Raw genomic sequence first — 23,610 nt, 5'->3', positions numbered from 1 at the left:
TGGGGTGTGACGAGTGATGATTTACATTTATACAAAAAAACTTTTCAGACTTCCCACACTTATATCCTATAGATAATGAAATCTATATTGTCTTGTTCCATTTTGAACTGAGTTGATTATTCTTTTACAAAACTATGTGTCATAATTATTTCTATTCTATGGAATTCACCCTGGAAATTCTATTTAAACTATGCTCTTGACCTATATCTGAACTTCTTAAATGTACTTATTTATTGTGTATTCAAAAGATAGCACGCACTCACCTTTTTGCAGACAAAGTCACCAGGTAAATAAACAGTGGATTTCAATCTTAGCAACATGTCATAAATCATCTGTGTATCACAACCCTAAAGAAAAAAATAACAAAGAGAAAAATAATTCTTATAGGCACAGCTACAAAGACAACATTCCAAATAATTTAAAATGACATGAAAATAAATAGTAATAAAAGTTGTTTGTGTTAACACTAAAATATTAATTGCCAATATGGACTTGTTTTGTCCCAAAATTTAGGAAAAAACCCCACAAACCTATAATGTGAATACAAGACTTTGGATCCTGGTCAGACAGATTTGGGTTTTAATCCTGTCTCCACTACCATTATTATAGAAGGTTATCTTTTTTCTTTTTTTTCTTTTTTTAAAGATTTTATTTATTTATTTGACAGAGTGAGACAGCCAGCAAGAGCGGGAACACAAGCAGGGGGAGTGGGAGAGGAAGAAGCAGGCTCCTAGCGGAGGAGCCTGATGTGGGGCTCGATCCCAGAACGCTGGGATCACGCCCTGAGCCAAAGGCAGACGCTTAAGGCCTGTGCCACCCAGGCGCCCCATGGAAGGTTTCCTAATCGGTTAAGTGGGAGTTAAAAGGGTAGATTTCATAATGGTAAAATTTTACTCATGTAAAACTCAACATAGTGTTTAATTAATGATAGCTATTAAATGATTATGGTAACAGAATAGTGATAATAATTATTAGTATTAAGACTGACCTAGACCAAAATAAAAATCTGAATATTTTGCTTTTTTATAACACCTTTCATACTGCTGTTTGATATTATTATTTAACTTTCCAAGCTCGTATGTCTTTCTTTACCAGCTTATTTATTATCTTCTTAAAAGCAGAGTAACTATACATAATAGATATAAAAGTAATATCTGTTGAATGAATGATGTTCATATCCGCTTTAATAGTGTAAGAGACACATCTGATTTGTTAGAATATGTGTGTATATTTGTGTTGTGCCCAAAGAATAATAATTTATCTATATAATAGGCTAAAGAAAAATTGACAAATGCTTCAAAAATGTTACTTTACATAGTGATTTGGAATTTTTTGCTTTCACCAAATATTTTATTTTTCTCTCAGAGCTGCTAACATGTAGCTGCCTTCCTTTTGTGGTTGGTCCTTCCCATCCCTTAGGGGAATTACTGTTTTGTGGAGAACTAATCATAGTCAGGAGCAGAGGAAGGCGGAGGAGACACAAAGGGCATGCTCCCAATTTGTGGATTGGATAATCATTCAGCAATCACCAGTTTTCTGTAATGATTTCCATAGCAAACACTTGACCTAGATCCATCTGAAATTTAGACTTCAGGGATGCTTGACTGATAAGGAAAGTTAATGATTTATGATTGAAGTATCTTCATGTAGCCATTGGTAAGGAACATTCAAATGAACTTGAAGTCAGAATTTTAAAAATTTATGTGAGAAAGTATAGCTTTTGGTTATCCAGCATAGAAAAAAAAGGCCAAGGCTGACAGGAATACCTTCTTAATATAGCCCAACAAATATTGATGAAAAGCTGCTATGAGCAAGCCTTTGTACATGCCCTTGGAGCTATGAAAGATGAAAGAGAGTAAATTAGTTGGGATGATGTTTCAAGTAAACAGAAAAGCTGTAATTGATGGTAGAAGTGAATCATGTCATAAGACATTCCAGTTAAATATCCATAAAACTTTGAAGAGGAGATGGAGTTACTACTTCCTGGGAATGGGAACAGGAGAGGGGGAAGCACCAAGAAGTTGCTCATGTAGATAACACAATTGGAGTCCGTTGAAGATGAATATGATTTGTATTTGCAAAAACACGGAAAGATCCTTTTAGGTAAAGGAAAATTTACTTTTTCTTTTCTTGCTATATATTTGTTTTGTGCAAGGTATATAATTTTTATTTATATTTGTTTTATTCCTACTGTGTCTCATAGGTTATCATACTTGCTAAAGCAAATGACAAACAATTTCTTTCTAAAAATTGTGGTTATTTTGTTTTTAGTAAAAATTCTCTAAATATATGGCTCATGTGCCTGATTTCTTTTTCTTTTCTTTTCTTTTTTTTTTTTTTAGATTTTATTTATTTATTTTGGAGGGGAGAGAGAGAGAGAGAGAATGTGGGCATGAGCAAGCAGACTCCTGTGCTGAGTGCAGAGCCCAACTCGGGGCTCAGTCTCATGACCTTGAGATCACGACCCTAGCTGAAATCAAGAGTGGGATGCTTAACTGACTGAGCCACCCAGGCGCCCCATTATGTGACTGATTTCTTTTTTTAAATTTAAATTCAATTTGCCAACTTATAGTACATGATTACCTTCAGAATGTAGTGTTCAATAATTTATTAGTTGCGTATAACATCCATTGCTTACCACATCACATGCCCTTTTTAATGCCCATCACTTGACTACCCCATCTCCCACCCACCTCACCTCCAGCAACTCTCAGTTTGTTTCCTATAGTTAAGAGTCTCTCATGGTTTTTCTCCCTCTCTGATGACTTCCCATTCAGTTTTCCCTCCCTTCCCCTATGGTCCTCTGCCCTGTTTCTTATATTCCACATATGAGTGAAACCCTATGATAATTGTCTTTCTTTGATTGACTAATTTTGCTTAACATAATACCCTCCATTTCCATCCACATTGATGTAAACGGTAAGTATTCCTTCTTTCTGATGGCTAATATTACAGTGCCTGATTTCTCTTAAAGCTGTAATTGGGTCAGAGTAATTTCATTTTGGAAATTTGTGTTCTGATCACTCAGAACTCTTAAAAAACACAAATAAACTTCGGATCAATCTTAGGATCTCCCTCACTAAAGAAAGTTCATGTTCTTGATGTTTTAGAGAAAATTCATTAGAAATACACTTGGAAGTTCTTAAGCATAAACATGTTTGGAATAGTATTGTGATGAAGCTAACTCTCAATCATTCATATCCATAGAGAAGAATAACACTGTAAATGATCTGAAACAGAAGAGTAAAAAAAAAACCCATTTACATTTATGCAATTTGATTTTTTTGGCATTAATTTTTACAATCCTAATTATAATTGTGGGCCAAAATAAAGTTTTCATTCCTTGAACAATTCCTATTGAAATGAACTTTGATGAAAATTCCCAAGTGTATTAAATTGTATTCATAGGAGTTATTAATGATTTTAATGTTTTCCTATGACTGTAATTCTTGTTCTATAAATACACAGAGATGTGTGTGGCAGTATTGTTTTCAGTACCAAAAAAAATGGAAACAACATGTCAATCTGTGGACAGATAAAAATGTTGAATATTTGTAGGTTGTAATACCATAGAGTGGTTAAAATAAATAAATCAGATCTTTCTCTGCATATAGATATGATTGAACTTGACAAAAAAATTGGGCTGCACACAAAAACAAGATGTAGAATATAATCAATATGGCTCCAGCTATGAAAACACTACACAAAATAGTCATTGATGCCTGTATAGATATAAACTGAAATTACAAAAATGAGGACTGGAAGGGTACCTTTGAAATCATCTTAGTGGCCCCCTCTGGGCAGGGTGAGAGAATGAAACTGGGAAGAAGAACTGACAAGATGTCAGTTTGACTTTTATTAATTTCAATGAAAATGAAGTAAAACACACACCTCAAGATCGTTTGTAGGAACAGAATGCCCTTTGAGGAAGAACACATTTCATCTTTTCTCTTCTACCTTTAGGTTAGCTTACTGGCAGAAAGCACTAATAAAGGAAACCCAATATGTGAAAGTGTTAGACCAAACTAGGAGATGAGCTCTAAAATAGATAAGCAAACAATTATTGCTTTCCTCAGTAGAAATGTGCAAGTGCCTACATGAATAACTTTTAGCTTAGAGCTTGGATTTCCTCAGAGAAAAAATCTGAACTGTTATAAATATGAATTTTTATGAACACATTTGCATAGAATATGTATCAATTTATGTAAATACAACATAGTAGCTGTATGTAATAAAAACTTACAGTTTAAGTTTTATCAATTAAGTGTTTCTGTACCCTAATTGTTTTATGGACAGGAGCCACTGGCCTTGGGGCAACTGTGATCTAGAACTAGGTTCTTCTCATCTGTACTTAGGCTTTGTGAATGAAGTTCGCATTACGAAGTTGCTATAGTTTATGAGTCTGATAACAATTATCTCCACCCTCCACCCCTCGAAAATAATTCTTTTCTTGAGATACACTTTGTTCCACTATTGTGTGATTAAAAAGAATTACATCCCAGGGCTAGTGTTTTTTCTTCGTAATGCAGCTCCATTTCTTTTATAGAGGGCATCAGGAAAGTTTTTGATTTTCAGAAGGTCAGAGCACAGTCATTGTTTCATAAATGTCCTTTTTAAAAATAAAGTGAGAGTACCTGTATAAGTATCAACATTAACATTATATTAATAACATTTGTATTAAATTTTACTATTTTCTTTTCTTTTTTTTAAAAAGATTTTATTTATTTATTTGACAGAGATAGAGACAGCCAGCGAGAGAGGGAACACAAGCAGGGGGAGTGGGAGAGAAAGAAGCAGGCTCATAGCGGAGGAGCCTGATGTGGGGCTCGATCCCATAATGCCGGGATCACGCCATGAGCTGAAGGCAGACGCTTAACCGCTGTGCCACCCAGGCACCCCAAATTTTACTATTTTCTTATCTTTACCTGTTTTATTCTTTCAACCTTCCTGTGATGCCTGGCATTAATTAATGTATTATCACTCCTGGTTTTTAGATGAGGGAATGGAAACTCAGGAAGTCTTTTGACTACTTCCCTAAGGTCACACATGCAATAGATGTCACAGAAAGGGAATCACCAGAGTGTGTGTATTGTTGTCTTTTAAATCTGCATTCTGAACAACTGAGGGCAAGATCTGTGTATTCTTCACTTCTGTGCCCTCAATGTCTCACCAATGTTTGGGGCATGCTAGGCACTAAGTAAATATGGGGTAATGTATAAAATGAAGTTGTCAGATATTGTTCCATTTTCAGCAATGGGAAATTCAGTGCTATATTACAGATGTGAATACAGATTCTAGAGATTTTAACAGAAATAGAGAAATTCTATTTTTATTTTATTATTATTACTATTTTTAGAGATACACTTATTTATTTTAGAGAGAAAGAGAATGCGTGAGAGCTGGGGGAACGGCAGGGAGAGAGAATGTCAAGGAGACTCTTCCCCACGCACAGACCCCTGATGGGGGAGTTGGGGGGGCTTCATTCCACAATCCATGAGATCATGACTTGAGCTGAAACCAAGAGGCAGACGCTCAACCACCTGAGCCACCCAGGTACCCCTCTATTTTTATTTAAATCAAAACCTAACATATAGATTAGATGGTGGTTCCTGTACCTAGAAAGTTCTTTTAATAATGCCAAGCTCTGAACACAACTGAAAACCTGGTAAAATTTATTTTTGTAATGATTACCTTCTCAGTCCTGCAGGATTTCTCCATTTCTAGGTTTATTCCTGCTTAACTTCTTTGAAACAGAACTTAAGATATTATCAGTAATTTATAATTCACTGTGACTTTTAGGTGTCCCTAAAGTATAAACAATAGTCTTCAGGGATTTTCCCAACTCAGCCTTATTTATTATAAAAGGAAATGCTTTATCCCATCTTAAACTCCACTTCTATTAACAAGTGATGGGGGGTGTGTGTAGAGCAGAGAATTCTGAATTCAGTTGCCCATGCTATTGACTATGCCAGTCGTGCTACTGATTGGTAGCTATCAGGAGCAGCGAAGTCAAATGTGATAAATAATTTGCAAGTTATTATGTCATAATTTATTGAGTTCTAAGTGATGTTGGACACAACCCTATGCTCAATATTTGCAAACATTCGTAAAAGTTATGTCCATCAAGCTTTCCTTGAGAACTGACAATAATTCTATTTTTCTGGGAGCTTCAGTATCACATAAAGTGGGAAGTCACAACCCTGTGGATGAATCTAATCCATCTTGAAAATAGGTTCAAGCAGGGCTACACGAAGAACCTGATTTTACCAGTGTAGAAACTCCTGTGTGATTGAATTAGTTTTATTTTCTAGTTAGTAATATGGTGATAATAACAACAGAATTTACTATGTGGCAGGTGTTGATATAAACACTTTACATGTTTTGAGTCACATAATCATCACACAACCAAGGATATTATTATTTAGAATTTCCCTGCCTTATTGGGAAGCACTGGAGAGCAGGGACTATATGGGTGCAGCATCTGGAGTGCCTCACACTTTAGTCAGAGTAACTGTTCAGGGTGTGTAGCTGAATGGAGTTCATCTGGGTCATAAGCTCATTGTTCAAAATACTTTAAAAAATCTAGCAACAGTACCTTATTACTGATACCACCAGGTAAAAATAAAGGTAATTAAAATGAAATGTAGTAAGTCTCACTGTAATGCTCTGATTTGAAAACTTTCAGAGAAAATGTGATGGCATATCTGATTAGGGTGTTACTAGTGGGGGATCATGTGTGAGTAGTAGAAATAATTATGTCATTTCCATTCCATTCCTGACTCAGTCTGTCACTCACATAGTTTGTCACCCCCACCCTTCATCTTTCCTACCACTGAAGTCAAAACCTCTCCAGGCTTCACTTGCCACATAATCACAATGAGTCACAGGTCCCAGTGAGGTGTCCTGTTTGGGATCTGTTCTGCATTTTTCCTGGAGCAGCAAATAGTGAGAAACACTGTGCTTTCCTTGATAGACTGGTCATGCCTACATTCTCATTTTGGTATCTGGATCCCTGGTTACCTGTTAAGCTCTTTTTCAGTTTCTAAGGGACGAGATTTAAATTCTGACCACTAGGTGGCAAAATAGAACTTTTACTAAATTCTCTCCCGTCTCTGGTAATTTAGTGGTAGAGGCAAAATGTGATTTCCCTAGCATTTGATTTCATAAATGATATTTAAAAATTGAAATCAAAATAATCGATCATCAGAAAGTAGAGAAAACTGCTCAGTTTTATAGAAATGAATTGTTCCTTATTAGCTTAATACTTGAGCTTGGGCTGTAACATCATGCAATCTACAAGGAAGAGAGCCATTTTTTTGTGGAAAAACTTAAAAAATATTATAATATGATTATTCATCCTTAAGCTCTTTAGAAGCTCTTGAAACCCCATGTAGAAGCAGCAAATCTTACTAATTAACCACAATTGATTGAAGAAAAATTTTAGTAAAATCCTGCGACTCTAATTCTGCTTTTGACTGAGAAAGAAAAGAACCACATGAGATTTAGGGTGTTGTCTTAGTAGGAGAATAGCAAATTGTGTGTGAATTTAGCTTTCTGGGTGTGAAACTGATGTGCTAATACTAATTCTGTGAAAACTGGTAAGGAATGGCCTTGAGCTAGCATTGTTTTTTGATCCTAGGAAAACTTCTCCGGTTGCTCAACATCTTATCATTCGTCCAGATAGGGCTGGTGGGGAATTGAAAAATAGCATCGTAGAGTGGTTAAGTTCATAGACTGTGTAGTAAGAAAAACCTGTGCTCATACCCTGTTCCACTGCTTTGAGATCTATGGCCTCAATCAGGTAAGTAGTTTGCACTTTCTATAAAATGGGGATACTAATAAAACTTTTGTTAGAGGTTTGCTGTGAGAATCGAGAGAAGGTATTGAAGCAGATAATACAGTGTAGTACATAGTGAGAATAATAATAAACAACAGTTATTATTTTTGAGAGGATGCATTTATCAATTTTCAAATTTGGCATTAGCAATAGCTTGGTTTCTTACTTTTGACTTAATTATATTCTGTATAAATCCAGCAGTGCTTGGGGTCTGTGATGGTCAATTTTGGGTTAACTTGGCTAGGCTACAGCCTTCTTAGGTATTTAGTTAAACATAAGTCTAAATGTTACTGTGAAGGTATTTTTTAGATGAGGTTAATATTTAAGTTATTAGACTTTGAGTAAAGCAAGGAAACACTCCATTATGTGGGTGGGCCTTATTCAATCAGTTGAAGGCCTTAAGAGGAAACAAACAAACAAACAAACAAACAAACCCTGAAGTACTCTGACAAGAGAGAATTATGTTTCCAAACTGCCTTTGGGTTTGAGATGCAACATTCACTCTTCTCAGGGTCTCTAGCCTGTTGGCTTGCCCTGTAGATTTAAAAAAAATTTTTTTTATTATATTATGTTAGTCACCATACAGTACATCCCTGGTTTTTGATGTAAAGTTCGATGATTCATTAGTTGCCTATAACACCCAGTGCACCATGCAATACGTGCCCTCCTTACTACCCATCACCAGCCTATCCCATTCCCCCACCCCCCTCCCCTCTGAAGCCCTCAGTTTGTTTCTCAGAGTCCATAGTCTCTCATGCTTCATTCCCCCTTCTGATTACCCCCCTTTCTTTATCCCTTTCTTCCCCTACCGATCTTCCTAGTTCTTATGTTCCATAGATGAGAGAAATCATATAATTGTCTTTCTCTGCTTGACTTATTTCACTTAGCATTATCTCCTCCAGTGCCATCCATGTTGCAGCAAATGTTGAGAATTCGTTCTTTCTGATAGCTGAGTAATATTCCATTGTATATATGGACCACAATTTCTTAATCCAGTCATCCGTGGAAGGGCATCTCGGCTCCTTCCATGATTTAGCTATCGTGGACAATGTTGCTATGAACATTGGGGTGCATATGGCCCTTCTCTTCACTACGTCTGTATCTTTGGGGTAAATACCCAGTAGTGCAATGGCTGGGTCATAGGGTAGCTCAATTTTTAACATTTAAGGGACCTCCACACTGTTTTCTAGAGTGGCTGTACCAACTTGCATTCCCACCAACAATGTAGGAGGGATCCCCTTTCTCCACATCCTCTCCAGCAATTGTTGTTTCTTGCCTTGTCAATTTTTGCCATTCTAACTGGTGTAAGGTGGTATCTTAGTGTGGTTTTGATTTGAATTTCCCTGATGGCTAATGATTTTGAACATTTTCTCATGTGTCTGTTAGCCATTTGTATGTCATCATTGGAAAAGTGTCTGTTCATATCTTCTGCCCATTTTTTGTTTTGTTTATTTGTTTCTTGTGTATTGAGTTTGAGAAGTTCTTTGTAGATCTTGGATAGCAGTCTTTTATCTGTAGTATCATTTGCAAATATATTCTCCCATTCCGTGGGATGCCTCTTAGTTTTTTTGACTGTTTCCTTGACTGTGCAGAAGCTTTTTATCTTGATGAAGTCCCACAAGTTCATTTTATCTTTTGTTTCTCTTGCCTTTGGAGATGTGTCATGAAAAAGGTTGCTTTGGCCGATGTCGTAGAGGTTGCTGCCTATGTTCTCCTCTAGGATTTTGATGGATTCCTGTCTCACATCGAGGTCTTTCATCCATTTGGAGTTTATTTTTGTGTATGGTGTGAGAGAGTGGTCAAGTTTCATTCTTTTGCATGTAGCTGTCCAATTTTCCCAGCACAATTTATTGAAGAGACTGTCTTTTTTCCACCAGATGTTTTTTCCTGCTTTATCAAAGATGAGTTGCCCAAAGAGTCGAGGGTCCATTTCTGGGTTCTCTATTCTGTTCCATTGGTCTATGTGTCTGTTTTTGTGCCAGTACCATGCTGTCTTTGTGATCACAGCTTTGTAGTACAGCTCAAAATCCGGCATTGTGATGCCCCCATCTTTGTTTTTCCTTTTCAACAGTTCCTTGGCGATTCGGGGCCTTTTCTGCTTCCATACAAATTTAAGGACTATTTGTTCCAGTTCTTTGAAAAATGTCATCAGTATTTTGATCAGGATAGCACTGAAAGTGTAGATTGCTCTGGGTAGCATGGACATTTTTTTTTTATAATGATTTTTTATTATATTATGTTAGTCACCATACAGTACATCACCGGTTTTCGATGTAAGGCTCGATGATTCATTAGTTGTGTATAACTCCCAGTGCACCATGCAATATGTGCCCTCCTTACTTGGGTAGCATGGACATTTTAACTATGTTAGTTCTTCCGATCCATGAGCATGGAATATTTTTCCATCTTTTTGTGTCTTCTTCAATGTCTTTCTAGAGTGATTTATAGTTTCTAGAATATAGATCCTTTACATCTCTGGTTAAGTTAATTCCAAGGTAATGTATGGTTTTTGGTGCTATTGTAAATGGGATGGATTCCCTAATTTCTCTTTCTTCAGTCTCATTATTCGTGTATAGAAATGCAACTGATTTCTGAGCATTGATTTTGTATCCCGCCACATTACTGAATTGCTCTATAACTTCTAATAGTTTGGGAGTGGATTCTTTTGGATTTTCCATATAGAGTATCATGTCATCTGCAAAGAGAGACAGTTTGACTTCTTCTCTGCCAATTTGGATACGTTTTATCCCTTTTTGTTGTCTGATTGCTGTTGCAAGGACTTCTAGTACTATGTTGAATAATAGTGGCGAGAGTGGACATCCTTGTCGTGTTCTGATCTTAAGGGAAAGGCTTTCAGCTTTTCCCCATTGAGAATGATATTTGCTGTAGGATTTTCATAGATGGTTTTTATGAGATTGAGGAATGTACCCTCTATCCCTACACTCTGAAGGGTTTTAATCAGGAAAGGATGCTGTGTTTTGTCAAATGCTTTTTCTGCATCTATTGAGAGAATCATATGATTTTTGAATTTTTCTTTTTGGATATAATCTAAGACACTGATTCATTTGCGAATGTTGAACCACCCTTGCATCCCAGGGATGAATCCCACTTGGTCATGATGGATAATCCTTTTAATGTACTGTTGGATTCTATTAGCCAGGATCTTGTTGAGGATTTTGGCGTCCATATTCATTAGGGAAATCGGTCTGTAATTCTCCTTTTTGATGGGGTCTTTGCCTGGTTTGGGGATCAAGGTAATATTGGCCTCATAGAATGAGTTTGGTAGCTTTCCTTCTGTTTCTATTTTTTGAAATAGCTTTAGGAGAATAGGTATTATTTCTTCTTTGAATGTTTGGTAGAATTCCCCAGGAAAACCATCTGGGCCTGGAGTTTTGTTATTTGGAAGGTTGTTTATCACTGACTCAATCTCTTCATAATTAATTGGCCTGTTTAAGAAATCAATTTCTTCCTGTTTCAGTCTTGGTAGTTTATAGGTTTCCAGGAAGGCCTCCATCTCTTCCAGATTGCTTAATTTATTGGCATAAAGCTGTTGATAAAAGTTTCTAATAATCCGTCCAATTTCATTGGTGTTGGTTGTGACCTCTCCTTTTTCATTCATAATTCTATTAATTTGGGTCCTTTCTCTATTCTTTTGGATAAGTCTTGCCAGTGGTCTGTCAATTTTATTGATTCTCTCAAAGAACCAGCTTCTAGTTCTGTTGATCTGCTCTACTGTACTCCTGGTTTCTAATTCATTGATTTCTGCTCTAATCTTGGTCAACTGCTTCCTTGTGCGTGGATTAGGCCTGTCCCTCTGTTGCCGTTCCAGCTTCTTGAGGTGAGAATATAAAAACTGCATTTTAGATTTTTCTATTCTTTTGAGTGAGGCTTGGATGGCTATGTATTTCCCCCTTAGGACTGCCTTTGCAGTATCCCATAGGTTTTGGACCGTTGTGTTTTCATTCTCGTTGGTCTACATAAATTGTTTAAATTGATTTTTGATTTCCTGGTTTGTTGAATCATTCCTGAGCAGGATGGTTCTTAGTCTCCAAGTTTTGAGTTTCTTCCAAATTTTTCCTTGTGGTTGAGTTCCAATTTCAAGGCGTTGTGGTCTGAGAATATGCAGGGGATAATTTCAATCTTTTGGTATCAGTTGAGACCTGTTTTGTGTCCCAGAACATGGTCTATTCTTGAGAATGTTCCATGGGCATTAGAATAGAATGAGTATTCTTTGGTTCTGGGGTGTAGTGTTCTATATATATTTATGAGGTCCAACTCATCGAGTATGGCATTGAAAGCCCATGTTTCTTTGCAATTTTCTGCTCTGTCTATTTCTGATAGTGGAGTGTTGAGGTCCCCTACTATTAACATATTTTTATCTATATGTCTCTTTATTCTGGTTAAGAGTTGGCTTGTGTATCTTGCTGCTCCCCTGTTGGGGGCATATATATTTATAATTGTCATATCCGCTTGCTGGATACATCCTTTAAGAATAATATAGTGCTCTTCTGTGTCTCTAACTATAGTCTTTAGTTTAAAATCCAATCTGTCTGATATGAGAATTGCTACCCCAGCTTTCTTTTGAGGTCCATTGTCGTGAAAGATGGTATTCCATCCCTTTACTTTCAGTCTGAATATATCTTTAGGTTCAAAATGAGTCTCTTGTAGACAGCAAATGGATGGGTCATGTCTTTTTATCCAATATGCAACCCTGTGGCTTTTTATGGGAGCATTTAGGCCATTTACATTGAGACAGAATATTGAGAGATATGATTTTAATGATGCCATGTTGCCAGTAAAGTCTTTGTTTCTATTGATTGTGACTTTCTGTTCTGTATCACTCTTGGGGCCTTTTTACCTTTATAGAACCCCCCTTAATATCTCCTGTAGGGCTGGTTTCATGGTTATGAAATTGGTCAATGAATGGTGATTCTGGAAGGTCTTTATTTCTCCATCAATTCTGAATGATAGCCTTGCTGGATAAGGAAACTTGGCTGCATGTTTTTCTCTGAAAGAGCTTTAAAAATGCCCCCCCAACCCTTTCTCTCATTCCAGTTCTGTGTAGACAGGTCTGACGTAATTCTGATACCTTTGCCTTGGTACGTGAGAAATTTCTTTGCCCTGGCCGCTTTCAATACTGTACACTCGGATCTAATATTTGCGAATTGCAGTATGACGTAACATGGCGTAGGTTTGTCATGGTTGAGCTTGGGAGGGGTCCTCTCTGCCTCTTGGACACGAATGTTTGTTTCCCTTGCTAGATTAGGGAAGTTTTCAGCTACAATTTGTTCAAATATATCTTCTAGACCTCTGTTTTTCTCCACCCCCTCGGGGATGCCGATGATTCTGACATTGGAACATTTCATTGAGTCAGTAATCTCCCGTAACCTACATTCTTGAGAATGGATTTTTTTGAGTCCAGATTCTATTTTAGCTTTCTCTTCTACTAACCCAGCCTCCGATTCGCTGATACGTTCTTCTGCCTCATTCACCCTGGCTGTCAGAGCCTCTAGTTTTGCCTGCATTTGGCTCATAGAATTTTTAATTTCTGCCAGATTCACTCTCATTTCTGCCCTTAGAGAGTCTATATTCTCATTAACATTTTCATTAATACTTTTTTCAAGTCTACACATCATCTTGACCATTATTACTCTGAATTCCATTTCTGATAATTTGGTTATATCCATATCCATTAGTTCTGTGGCAGAGGCCACAGACTCATTGTCTTTTCTTTGCCCGGGGGGATTTCTCCTTCTCGTCATTCTGATGAGGAGTGGTTGCGGGGTTGTCCCATAGCCCAAATTATTGACCAGGACCCAGGCAGTGCGCACTTGTTTTATAGGGATCTTAGGGATGTGGGCTTCTTGATTTTTCAGCCTGCCTTCTGGAGGAGGGGCCTGCCGTGCTGATACTCAGGCAACCCTGTTTGGGTAGAGTCTCCATGTCCCCTGCGTGGGGGATGGGGATGGGCACACTGTGAGCCAGTATCTCCAGGCTTTTGTACTCTGGGGGCTTTCCCTGGAGGTTTGCTGTGCCTCTTCTGAGAGTCAGAGCAGCAGGAGCCGAATCTCAGCCTCTGTCTCAGAACAGAGGGCTTGCGGACCATTCTCCACTGATGTTCTGGCCACTTTAACTCTGTTTCTGTTGGTGCTGCTCAACCCTGCAGCATCCCAGGATGTGTGCCCCACACCCAGCGTCCCAGCCCTCAATTCCAGGGCTGGGGCATCTCTGTCCTTTGTGTTTCTAACACCGCCAGCTGCCAGCCACCAGCCGCCCCGTGCGCTCCGGAGCTCCCGGTCTCAGTCTGGTTCCAGTGAGCGCACTGGAGCTCCATTTCAGTCAGGATGCGCTCGTTCCCTGGCTCACGGTCTCAGTCTGCTCTCTCGCGGGTGCCGGTCCTCGAGTCCACCCGCTCCCCGTGCAGGTGGCTACCGCTTCCCAGCACCCAAACATCGCAGCTCCCTCCCCCTTCCATTTATCTTCTGATATCTGTGCCCGGTTTCATGGCTCCCCGCTTCGTACCTCAATACTCAGCGCTGGAGATGTTCATTTGTAGAGATCCAGATGTATCTTCCTGCGTCTCATGCTGATTCTGTGGATGTTCAGGATGGTCTGGTACTTATCCAACTCGACTCAGGGGACTGGCTGAAAAAGGGGTCCCCTACTTCTCCACCATCTTAACTCCCTCCTGCCCTGCAGATTTTGAACTTGCCAGCCCTGATAATTACATTAGCCAATTTCTTAAAACAAATGTCTCTTTCTCTTTATATATGTGTATATCTTATTGGTTCTATTTCTCTGGACTACCCTGACTAATGTAGAGGCCATTAAGAATTGGGTATAGCAAGGTTTATGGTGGCAGTATCAGGATTGAAGAATCAAGTATAGTATGGACAACTTTCATGGGACATTGTTCATATTATAATTTATGATACTGCAGCATTATATTACTTTTGCTGAAGCATTACAACAGCCATTGTTCCACTATTATATAAACAAATTTCACAAGGCTAAAAGGAAAGGAATATAAGCACAGTGTGCTTTTTGCAGTTTTAATTTATTTTTATTTTTGAATTTTTAATAAAGATTTATTCATTTATTTTTTAGAAAGAGAGAGAGTGTGTGTGTACCAGTAAGGGGAAGGGCAAATGGAGATGAAGGGAGAGAATCTCAAGCAGACTTCCTGCTGAGCACAGCACCCAATGAGGGGCTTGACCCCATGACACATGAGATCATGACCTGAGCTGAAACCAAAAAGCTGTACGCTCAACTGACTGAGCCACCCAGGCACCCTCTCTCCCCCTTTTTAAAAAGATTTATTCATTTATTTTTTAGAGTGTGAGAGAGCAGTTGTAGTTTTTAAAAAAAATTGAATGTAATACAAAATTAAAGGAACAGATATATGTCTTTTGAAAAAACTGAAGTAAGGTTATTTAGCATAGACTCATTCTCTGGTCCTGCATTGCAAACAAATTCTACTACGTCTGTATCCATTCTAAAATTTACAAAATGGAGAAAAGTCCTTGTGAAATTTTTGACTGAAGGCCCAAGATACAAACCTAAAATATTCTTTAGGGCATCTTAAAATAAATCTTTGTAAGTTAAATGATTTTCAAGTACCTTTTATTTCCCCTAATCCTGAAGATTGGAAAGACACAAAACATGCCTGCCTGCTTCCAATCTTGGTGCCATATCTCTCTGTTTTTTCTCTTTCTCTCTCTCTTCCTGTCTGCCTGCCTTTTAAAGATATGGAAGATTCATTTTCAGGAAGAACTCAAGATAAGGAGGTTTTTGACAGTTGGCAGTCATCCTTTGTTACCCTTGGATATTCTGGTCTATTCAGTGCAGTTCCATTTTTTGTCTTTGTAAAACTGAAATCTACACTGTGAATTTCCTCCTTTCCCGCTTCCTTTGCTTACAGAATTGGGCCCACACTACACAGCCTGGCTTCAACTGACCTTTCTAGATTCGTCTTTGGTTATCACCCCATGCTCTTGTCATAAGGAAACTCCTCTCATCCCATGAACAGGTTATAATTTCCCACACTTGTAATAATAAGTCATAAGAAGGTTCCTGCCCAGGAGCCTTCACCTTCTCACCCTGTAGACTCCTAAGCATCCTTTGGGCATACATACCTCAAATGTTCTCTCCATTGTGCATTCAGCCTGAGTGCATAGGTGACACTCTGTGAATGTATGTAATTGATTCAGAAGCAACATAAGAGTTAATTGGGTATAATTTATGAGGTAAGGGTGTAGGATCACTACTCAGCCTATTTTCTCCTTAAGAAAAATAACAAATTTGTATAAACTACTGATTGCCTTCACAGACATAAATTTAGAAAGATTCCATACCTACTTATTTTCTACTTCATATATAGAGTAAGTCTCATTCCTTGTCCATATAACCAATTTTAATACATGAACTTCTGCTCCTCTTGATTTATTTTTTCCTATAACTAAATATCCTCAACATCTACACGTTTTCTTTTGAGGCCATTCTTTTTTTTTTTAATGGAAAAATAGTTTATATGAAGTGAAAAATACACATTTTAAGAGAAGTTGGGTCAATTTTGACAAATGCATACACCGTAATTACCTTAGCAAGATAAAAAAAAAATTTCTATCACCCTGGGAGGTCCCTTTATGCCTCTTCTATTCAATATTTTCATTGCCACTCCCCACTAGAAGCAATCATTCATTTGATTTGTATTATCATAAAATGATTTTATTTATGAGATCATCCTTTTACTAGGGCACCTGGGTGGCTCAGTCAGTTAAGCTAAGCAACTGCCTTTGGCTCAGGTCATGATCCCAGGGTCCTGGGATCAAGCCCCACATCAGACTCCCTGCTCAGTGGGGAACCTGCTTCTCCCTCTCCCTCTGTCCCTCCCCCAGTTCATGCTCTCTCTCTTGCTCACTCTCTCTCTTAAATAAATAAAGTGTTTAAAAAAAATCATCTTTTTACTATTTCCTTGGTCCACTATTCAACTCCTACCTCTTACTCCCTTGGCTTATCTACCTTACAAAAGTTCTTACAACTGGTTATTTGCAATGTGATATGTTAATCCAGATATAGTTGAAATAATCAAGAAAACCAAATTATGTTAAAATTTAGGGCATTATAATACATTACTCTGTTGATTCATATAGAGTTTGAGGTCAGCAAAAACATCCAGGTGTAAAAAAATTGTTATAAAACTAATTGTGGTTCTTTTTATATTTGTAATATTTCAATTTTAGACACAAATTTGGAACTTTAGTTTTATGTTGTTGAAGTTAATCTTGACTTTGCTTATTGTTTAAAATATTCAGTTATTTTTAAGTTTTGTAATCTAACACATTTTAAAACCATTCCTTTTCACTTTGTGTCATCTGCCAATTTGAAAATCACATGGTTCATATCTTCCTCAAAATCTGGTTGGAAATCTAGAACAGGATGTATCAAGAAAAGAGTCCTAGGATACTGACTTAACACTAGTATCCTATGGAGCCAGGGATGAACCTAACACTGGGAGTGACTCTGCCCAACCATTTTACCATACTGCTTCTGCTTCTTCATCTTGTCTTCAATGGTTTTATGTATTTTCAAGGCATATCTTTCTGTCTAGATTACATCTTCTTTTCTGTCTTCACTTTCATCCTAGAGGATCACATCCAGTCCCATGGCTTAAAATACATCAATGTGTTAATATGCCCAAATGTATTACTCCAGCTTGGACATCTCCCCTGAACTCAGATTATTCATCAAACTGCCTACATGACATTTCATCTGCAGGTCTAACTCCCACTTCAAATGAACATATCCCAAAACAGAGTCTGTTTCTCTCAACCTCTCCCTACACTTACTCTAAAACTTCTTATTTTTAAGTGGTATCTTTGTTCTTCCTGTTCCTCAGGCTTAAATCCATGGAATCAGCTTTGATTCCTTTCTCTCTCTCTCTCTCTCTTCCCCTCTCCCTTCACACGATCAACAGCAAAAACTTTGGCCTCTTCCTTTAAATATATCCAATATTTGGCCACTTCTTAACAACTATGTTCCTATTACTCTGCATCTGGTCACAATCATCTCTTCTATGGACAGTTGCAGTAACCACTATTTGGTCTCTCTGCTGTTCACATTTGCTTCCATGGTCTATTCTACACATTATAAGAGGGATGATCCCTTCAAACTGATCTTAAATAAGCCATCTTCTGCTTAAGATATTCACTGGTTTTTGCATCTCACAGTACAATCCAGGGTTTATCCTACAGCCTCCAAGATCCTCCATTAATTTGCCTCCTGCTTGTCTCCCTTCCTCCCTCCCCCATCCTTCCTTCCTTCCACTCTCTCCCCTCCCTCCTTCTCTTCCTTCTCCCCCCCCCACTTTCTTTTCCACACCCAGCACGGAGCCCAGTAGGGTGGTTGAACTCACAACCCTGAGATTGAGACTTGAGCTGATATCAAGAGTCAGATACTTAACCAACTGAGCCACCTGGATGTCCCAGCCTCCCTTTTTCTTTCTTTTTTTTAAAAAAAATTATTTGAGAGAAAGAGAGCGAGCGAGCACGAGCTTGGGCAGGAGTAGGGGCAGAGGGGGTGGGAGAGGGACAAGCAGACCCTGTGCTGAGTATAGAGCCTGACACAAGGCTTAATCCCACGAACCTGTGATAAAAACCTGAGCTGAAATCAAGAGTTGGAAGCTCAACCGACTAAGCCACACTGGTGCCCCAGCCTCCCTTTATTTTACTGTCCTCTGACCATTTTGCTTCCCATCACCCTACCTTTGTTTCAGCTATTCTGGCTTCTTCAGGATGTTCCCGACTCAGGGCTTCATCTTGTCTATCCTCCTGTAATATTGCCCTTCTGTCCACCTTTCCCTTCCCTTTTCCAATATCTGCATGGCTCACTTCCTTGCCTCTTGCAGTCCTCTGCTTAAACACTCAGTTGTGTTTCATTAGAGCAGCCTTTTTTGACCAGTACCATTCTCATCCTCCTTAGACTGTTTAATTTTGTTCATAGCATTATCACCTCCAAACATGTTTCATATTTATTTTTCATCCCCCTCTTTTTGGATTTAAGCTCTATGTGTGAGAGTATTTTTTTCAACTGTTGTATTCCCAGTGGCTAAAATGACACCTGAAACATAGTAGGAACTTAATAAATATCTACTGAATGAAGAGAATGAACAGATAATTAAATAGATGAATCGGTGAATGCTACACACAGAATTAAATGTTAATGAGAAAAACTTACATGCAGTACACTGCATTAAGAAGAGGTGAGGGTAGTAAAATTAAAAACATTCAAAAAGTAAAAAATTTCTGTTATGCATTTTTTCTAAAAAAAAAAAGGCTCTAAATTTGAATTTGGCCATCTAAAAACCTAAATCCAAAATGTTAGTAATAGAAGACATGGTTAGGCACAATTCTCTGATTGTCAGACCAATCCAGAGCTAATTTGGGGTTTGTCACACATTGCCAAGGTACATTCATAAATGGGAAATGGCATGCATAGTAGCAAAGACATAAAGCTGTACAGTTTAATTGTACTTAAATTAATTCAGGAAGAGTCTGAAGAACTCTTATCTGACACCAATTAGGAAAGAGTGGCTTCTAAAGGATAAGTCATCTCCTGAAGAGAGACCCACAGTTTATTTGACTCTAACTCCACATAAATTCTATGGTTGATTTTGTTAAAACATAAGGCAAGAAAAATAAAAAATGCCATATACAGCAAGAGCTTAGACTTTAGGAGAAATTGATACAATGTTTTTGCATTCATTGTAAAAGCACTCGCCTTGAACAACTCGACTTTGCTGATGATACTGAGGTTCACATCCACGGTGAGGGCTAACTGCATGGTGATAGGCAGGGTGCAGAGCAGATCGGACTCATCTTTGCAAAGACAAATATATGAACCCACAAGCAGAATAATTAATTAAAAAATCACCAAAGTACAAGAAAATTTTTAAAAATTAAGGAAACAAAGTGCCAACTCTTTTTATAAATAGTTGCCTCAAATTCTATATTTTTATTACTTCTATTGGACATACATATGTATCACAATCACACTATCACTTTCATGGAGAAAAGAAGTATTTTAACTATTTATGAAATAATAACTCCGAATAGCTTCAGGGCGTCGTGTTTACTGAAACTTTAGATGTAAAGTTTAGTCATCATGAGACAATGGCTGGTGAGTGAACAACCTGATGGAAAAAGGATCTAGTTCTTGTCTTTTGATTCTGCGGATTCCAGCTCTACCATCCTGGGGATGGCCAGTTATAATGAGTACCACATGGCATTTGAAAGCTTACTGAGCTCTGTCACTATTTTATTTGACCCTTGTGACAACCCTAAGGGCAAGTGTTCTCATTCTTGTCTTGTGGAAAGAAGAAACAAAAAAAGAACTGAAGCTCAGAGAGGTTGTAAGTGACTTGTTCAATTGTGCATAATTGGTAGATGGCTCGGTTGGGAATGGAATCTAAAAAATCTAAAAATCTAAAAGAAATGTGTTGAGTAAATTCAAATTATTGTTATTTACTTGCTTATTAACTCAATGAAGAATGTGAATACATTAAAGATTTTTCTGTATGTGAATTTAATGACAAGACTTCAGGCTGATAAAATGTTCCATAAACAAACCTGCCCATTCTTAGTCTATAGTATGGTACAAATTTCTGAGAGTTGATTGTTTTTGATGTTTTCTTACAACCATTTAGGAAAAAAAAGAATTTATATATCCTTATTTTGACTCTAATATTGATTCTAAATATGAAAATCCTTTCTATAAAAACATAATTCCTTGGTTCCAAGGACTGTTTGTCCTTAGTTCCCTCCTAAACCAAGGAGTTGGAGCAGTATCTACAGTTAGAGAGAAGGACGGAACCTGTTACTGCTCCTTTTGCTGCTCTTCCTCACTTGACATGTCCTCAGGAATAGCTGTGGATGCTTTCCCAGAATTTACATAACTGGTAAGTTATGTCTGGATATGTAAAAAAAAAAAAATCCCATGGTATTAAACTAATACTCTAAAGATCATTTAGTTGTTTTCCAATATTTCTTTCAAATCCAAGTAGTCTCTGCTTCTAACTTATAGAACTTGCATTATATGGACATGCTATACAGGGATTTAGTTGTTAATTTGCCTTGCTTACCTAGCATTCTTTGAGAGTCCCATGTATATTCATACCAAGTCCGAACACGATTCTGCACACTCTTAGGAATGGAGTAAGTGTTCATGTAGGAAATGGTCTGATCCATGCTGATTCGGAAGTAGTTCTGATTGGCTGTAGCTGCCCCAATTACATCTTGCATCTAAAACCACAAATATGGTCACTCCACACCTGGCCGAGGAACTGCAAGAGTTACTAAAAGCCCGGTTGAATTAAGAGTTTTTATGAGAGACATTCCACTTGAATGTACTACTTGATTTTTAACACGCTGATATTGACTCTTAGTTTCAACCATTTACATAAATCACTGGGCAAATCATATCCTCCCTCTGACCCCATTAGGACCTGTCTTTCTAACCATTTGACCTTTTTGTGAGGATTCAGTCACATAATGTATGTGACTGCATACAATTTTCTTTGCCAACTTGCATATTACTGCAGAGATGTTAGTTGATATTTTAAAAATTATACAGCTTGTGCTTATTCAAGGGATGTACAAAGAAAGTTGAGCAATTACCTGGCAGAATGTCTGGTCCATTTTTGTGCGTCTCACTTTGAAAGCATCCTTCATAGATTATCCAGTGTGGCTGGCTATATAGACTCAATTCATCATGAAATTGCAACCTCTGTACTTCCCTTTGTGTTGTTTAGACAGATAAAATCAAATCTCATCATGCTTAAGGCACAGTATTCAGCGGAAGTTGAAATGTGCTGAAATTACTGAAGCATCATCTACTGCTGTGACAATACTTAAGGAACTGTCAGGTTTTAGTTCTTGGATGTTTATAACTCAGCCATAAAAACCCACTCTAGGTTAAAAGCTGATCTTTAAGGTCTCAGCACAAAAAAGATATATAGCTTGACTCTTCCTCTCACATACAGGGAAGCAAGTGGTTGTAAATTTGCTTTGACTGTGGGTTTATAATACGGAGGAAAACCAGGGTCTCACTTTTACATTCTTGAGACTTTGCTCATTCATTCTAGTAGCTGAGCCTTTTCTGCTTATAGAAAAACTATTCATTCTTTGAGGTCTACCTCAAATGGCTCTTTTATTGTGGTGCCTTCCTCAGTTTATATTTTTAGAGTCAATATATTGGTTTTTCTTCTTATCAAAAGTCTCTGCTGAGGAGCTATGCAGATAGTCAAACTGGATACATCTATTTCAGTCCCTGACTTACTTCTTGGGGCTATTCCAAATATTCTTCAACAACCTTAGTTACTAGATCTCCTTTATACAAGCCATTCTTGACAGATGGAAAACATTACCAAGTCACCTAAGGCCATGAGAATTGGAATATTAGGGGTTGGGTTGGGAGATTTAATAGAGTTTTAAATTGGGAGCCAAAGATAATTAAGAGCATTATTGATCAATGTTGAGGGCCCAGAAATTATAGTGAAAGTAATCTGAATAGTTTATGTGCTCTCGTTCAGCAACACTGGGTTTTGGTAGCATTGGTGAAGAAGACATGTGCTCCATGATGTGTTCACATTAGGGGGGAAAATGTCAGTCTCTATGAGTTGTATCAGAAAATAGAATATTGTAGTTAAAATGTGATGATCAGGTCCAGGGTGTAGTACTTGGTGTGGTTATATGTGGGAATTTTGAATAAGTGGAGATTGTGTCCCAGTCCCTCTTTTGTTTTTAATTGTTTTCCTCAGCATCTTGTATTCATTATGAGAGTTTAAGGCACAAACCTGTATCTCCTGTCTCACTCTTTTTTGCAGTGTGTGTGTGGGGGGGAGGCTCTAGTACTACATTTTCAGTGGCCCAATATTTCTTTCTGTTCCTGTTGGAACCTCAAATTCAATGTAAAGGAAGATGTGATGTGGTGTGTAAAGCAACACTTCTCAGACTTTCATGTGCATATAAATCACCTAAAGATCTTGTTAAACTGCAGATTCTGACTCCATAGTTCTGGGGTGAGGCCTGAAATTTGAGTTTCCTAAGTGACTCTTCTGCTGTTAGTCCAAAGACTACATTTAGAGTAGTAAGAAAATTGAACAGGAGCTAGATATAATTTTTAATCCTGTAGACATTACCTTGGACATAGTAAGTACTAAATACATGTTAAATTTTACTATTACTATCGATATTATATGGTTGTATCATACAACTGTAAATTACATGTAGGCATTAGGGATGCCTCTTAATCTCTTTAAACTGGAGTTGCCTCATTTATAAATGTGAGACAACATTGAAGGGAATGTGGCTACCTCACACAGATTTTATGAGAAACTATGGAATAATAAGAAATTTGCTATTTATGTTCAAATTAATTGCATTTCTCTCTAAACCAGCTTTCTATTTTCAATCATTGTTGATGCAATGACTAAGCCATTAAGATTATGATATTTTGTACTTGTAGTTTTTAACTGCTTGTGTGTTCTTCCCAAACCTAAATATTTTCTAGAGTTTCCTTTATAATCTTTCTCTCCACTCTGTTACCATGCTCAGGCTGGAGTTGCCAAATCCCTATTTATATCTTTAACTATATTTTTAAATTTTCTGTATTTTGATGCTTTGATATCTGGTACTATCCCTCCCAGAATTAGCTAATTTCTAGAGATAGCAAACAACTCCACTGAGAGTGCCTTAAAATATTTTGTCCTTTGGTAC

At 37.6% G+C, this 23,610-nt stretch overlaps 1 protein-coding gene across 2 annotated transcripts in view; it reads right to left on the bottom strand.

Annotated features, from left to right (window-relative positions):
• The window catches only part of CNGB3 (cyclic nucleotide gated channel subunit beta 3), a 132,268-nt gene that overhangs the window by 28,999 nt on the left and 79,659 nt on the right, over positions 1-23,610 (bottom strand). For both annotated transcript variants that reach the window (XM_087864417.1, XM_045805641.1), the window contains exons 12-14: positions 20,976-21,135; positions 19,616-19,713; positions 264-347 (exon numbers count right to left, since the gene is read on the bottom strand). In XM_087864417.1, coding sequence (XP_087720543.1) covers positions 264-347; positions 19,616-19,713; positions 20,976-21,135 — 342 coding nt within the window. The remainder of the gene's footprint in view (positions 1-263; positions 348-19,615; positions 19,714-20,975; positions 21,136-23,610) is intronic.

Source organism: Ursus americanus, chromosome 9 (genome assembly GCF_024610735.1).
Source record: "Ursus americanus isolate L20-20 chromosome 9, mUrsAme1.1.p, whole genome shotgun sequence".
NCBI classification, from domain to species: Eukaryota; Metazoa; Chordata; class Mammalia; order Carnivora; family Ursidae; genus Ursus; species Ursus americanus.
The sequence above is the reverse complement of the archived record's forward strand: the minus strand, read 5'-3'. Positions and strand labels throughout refer to the sequence as shown.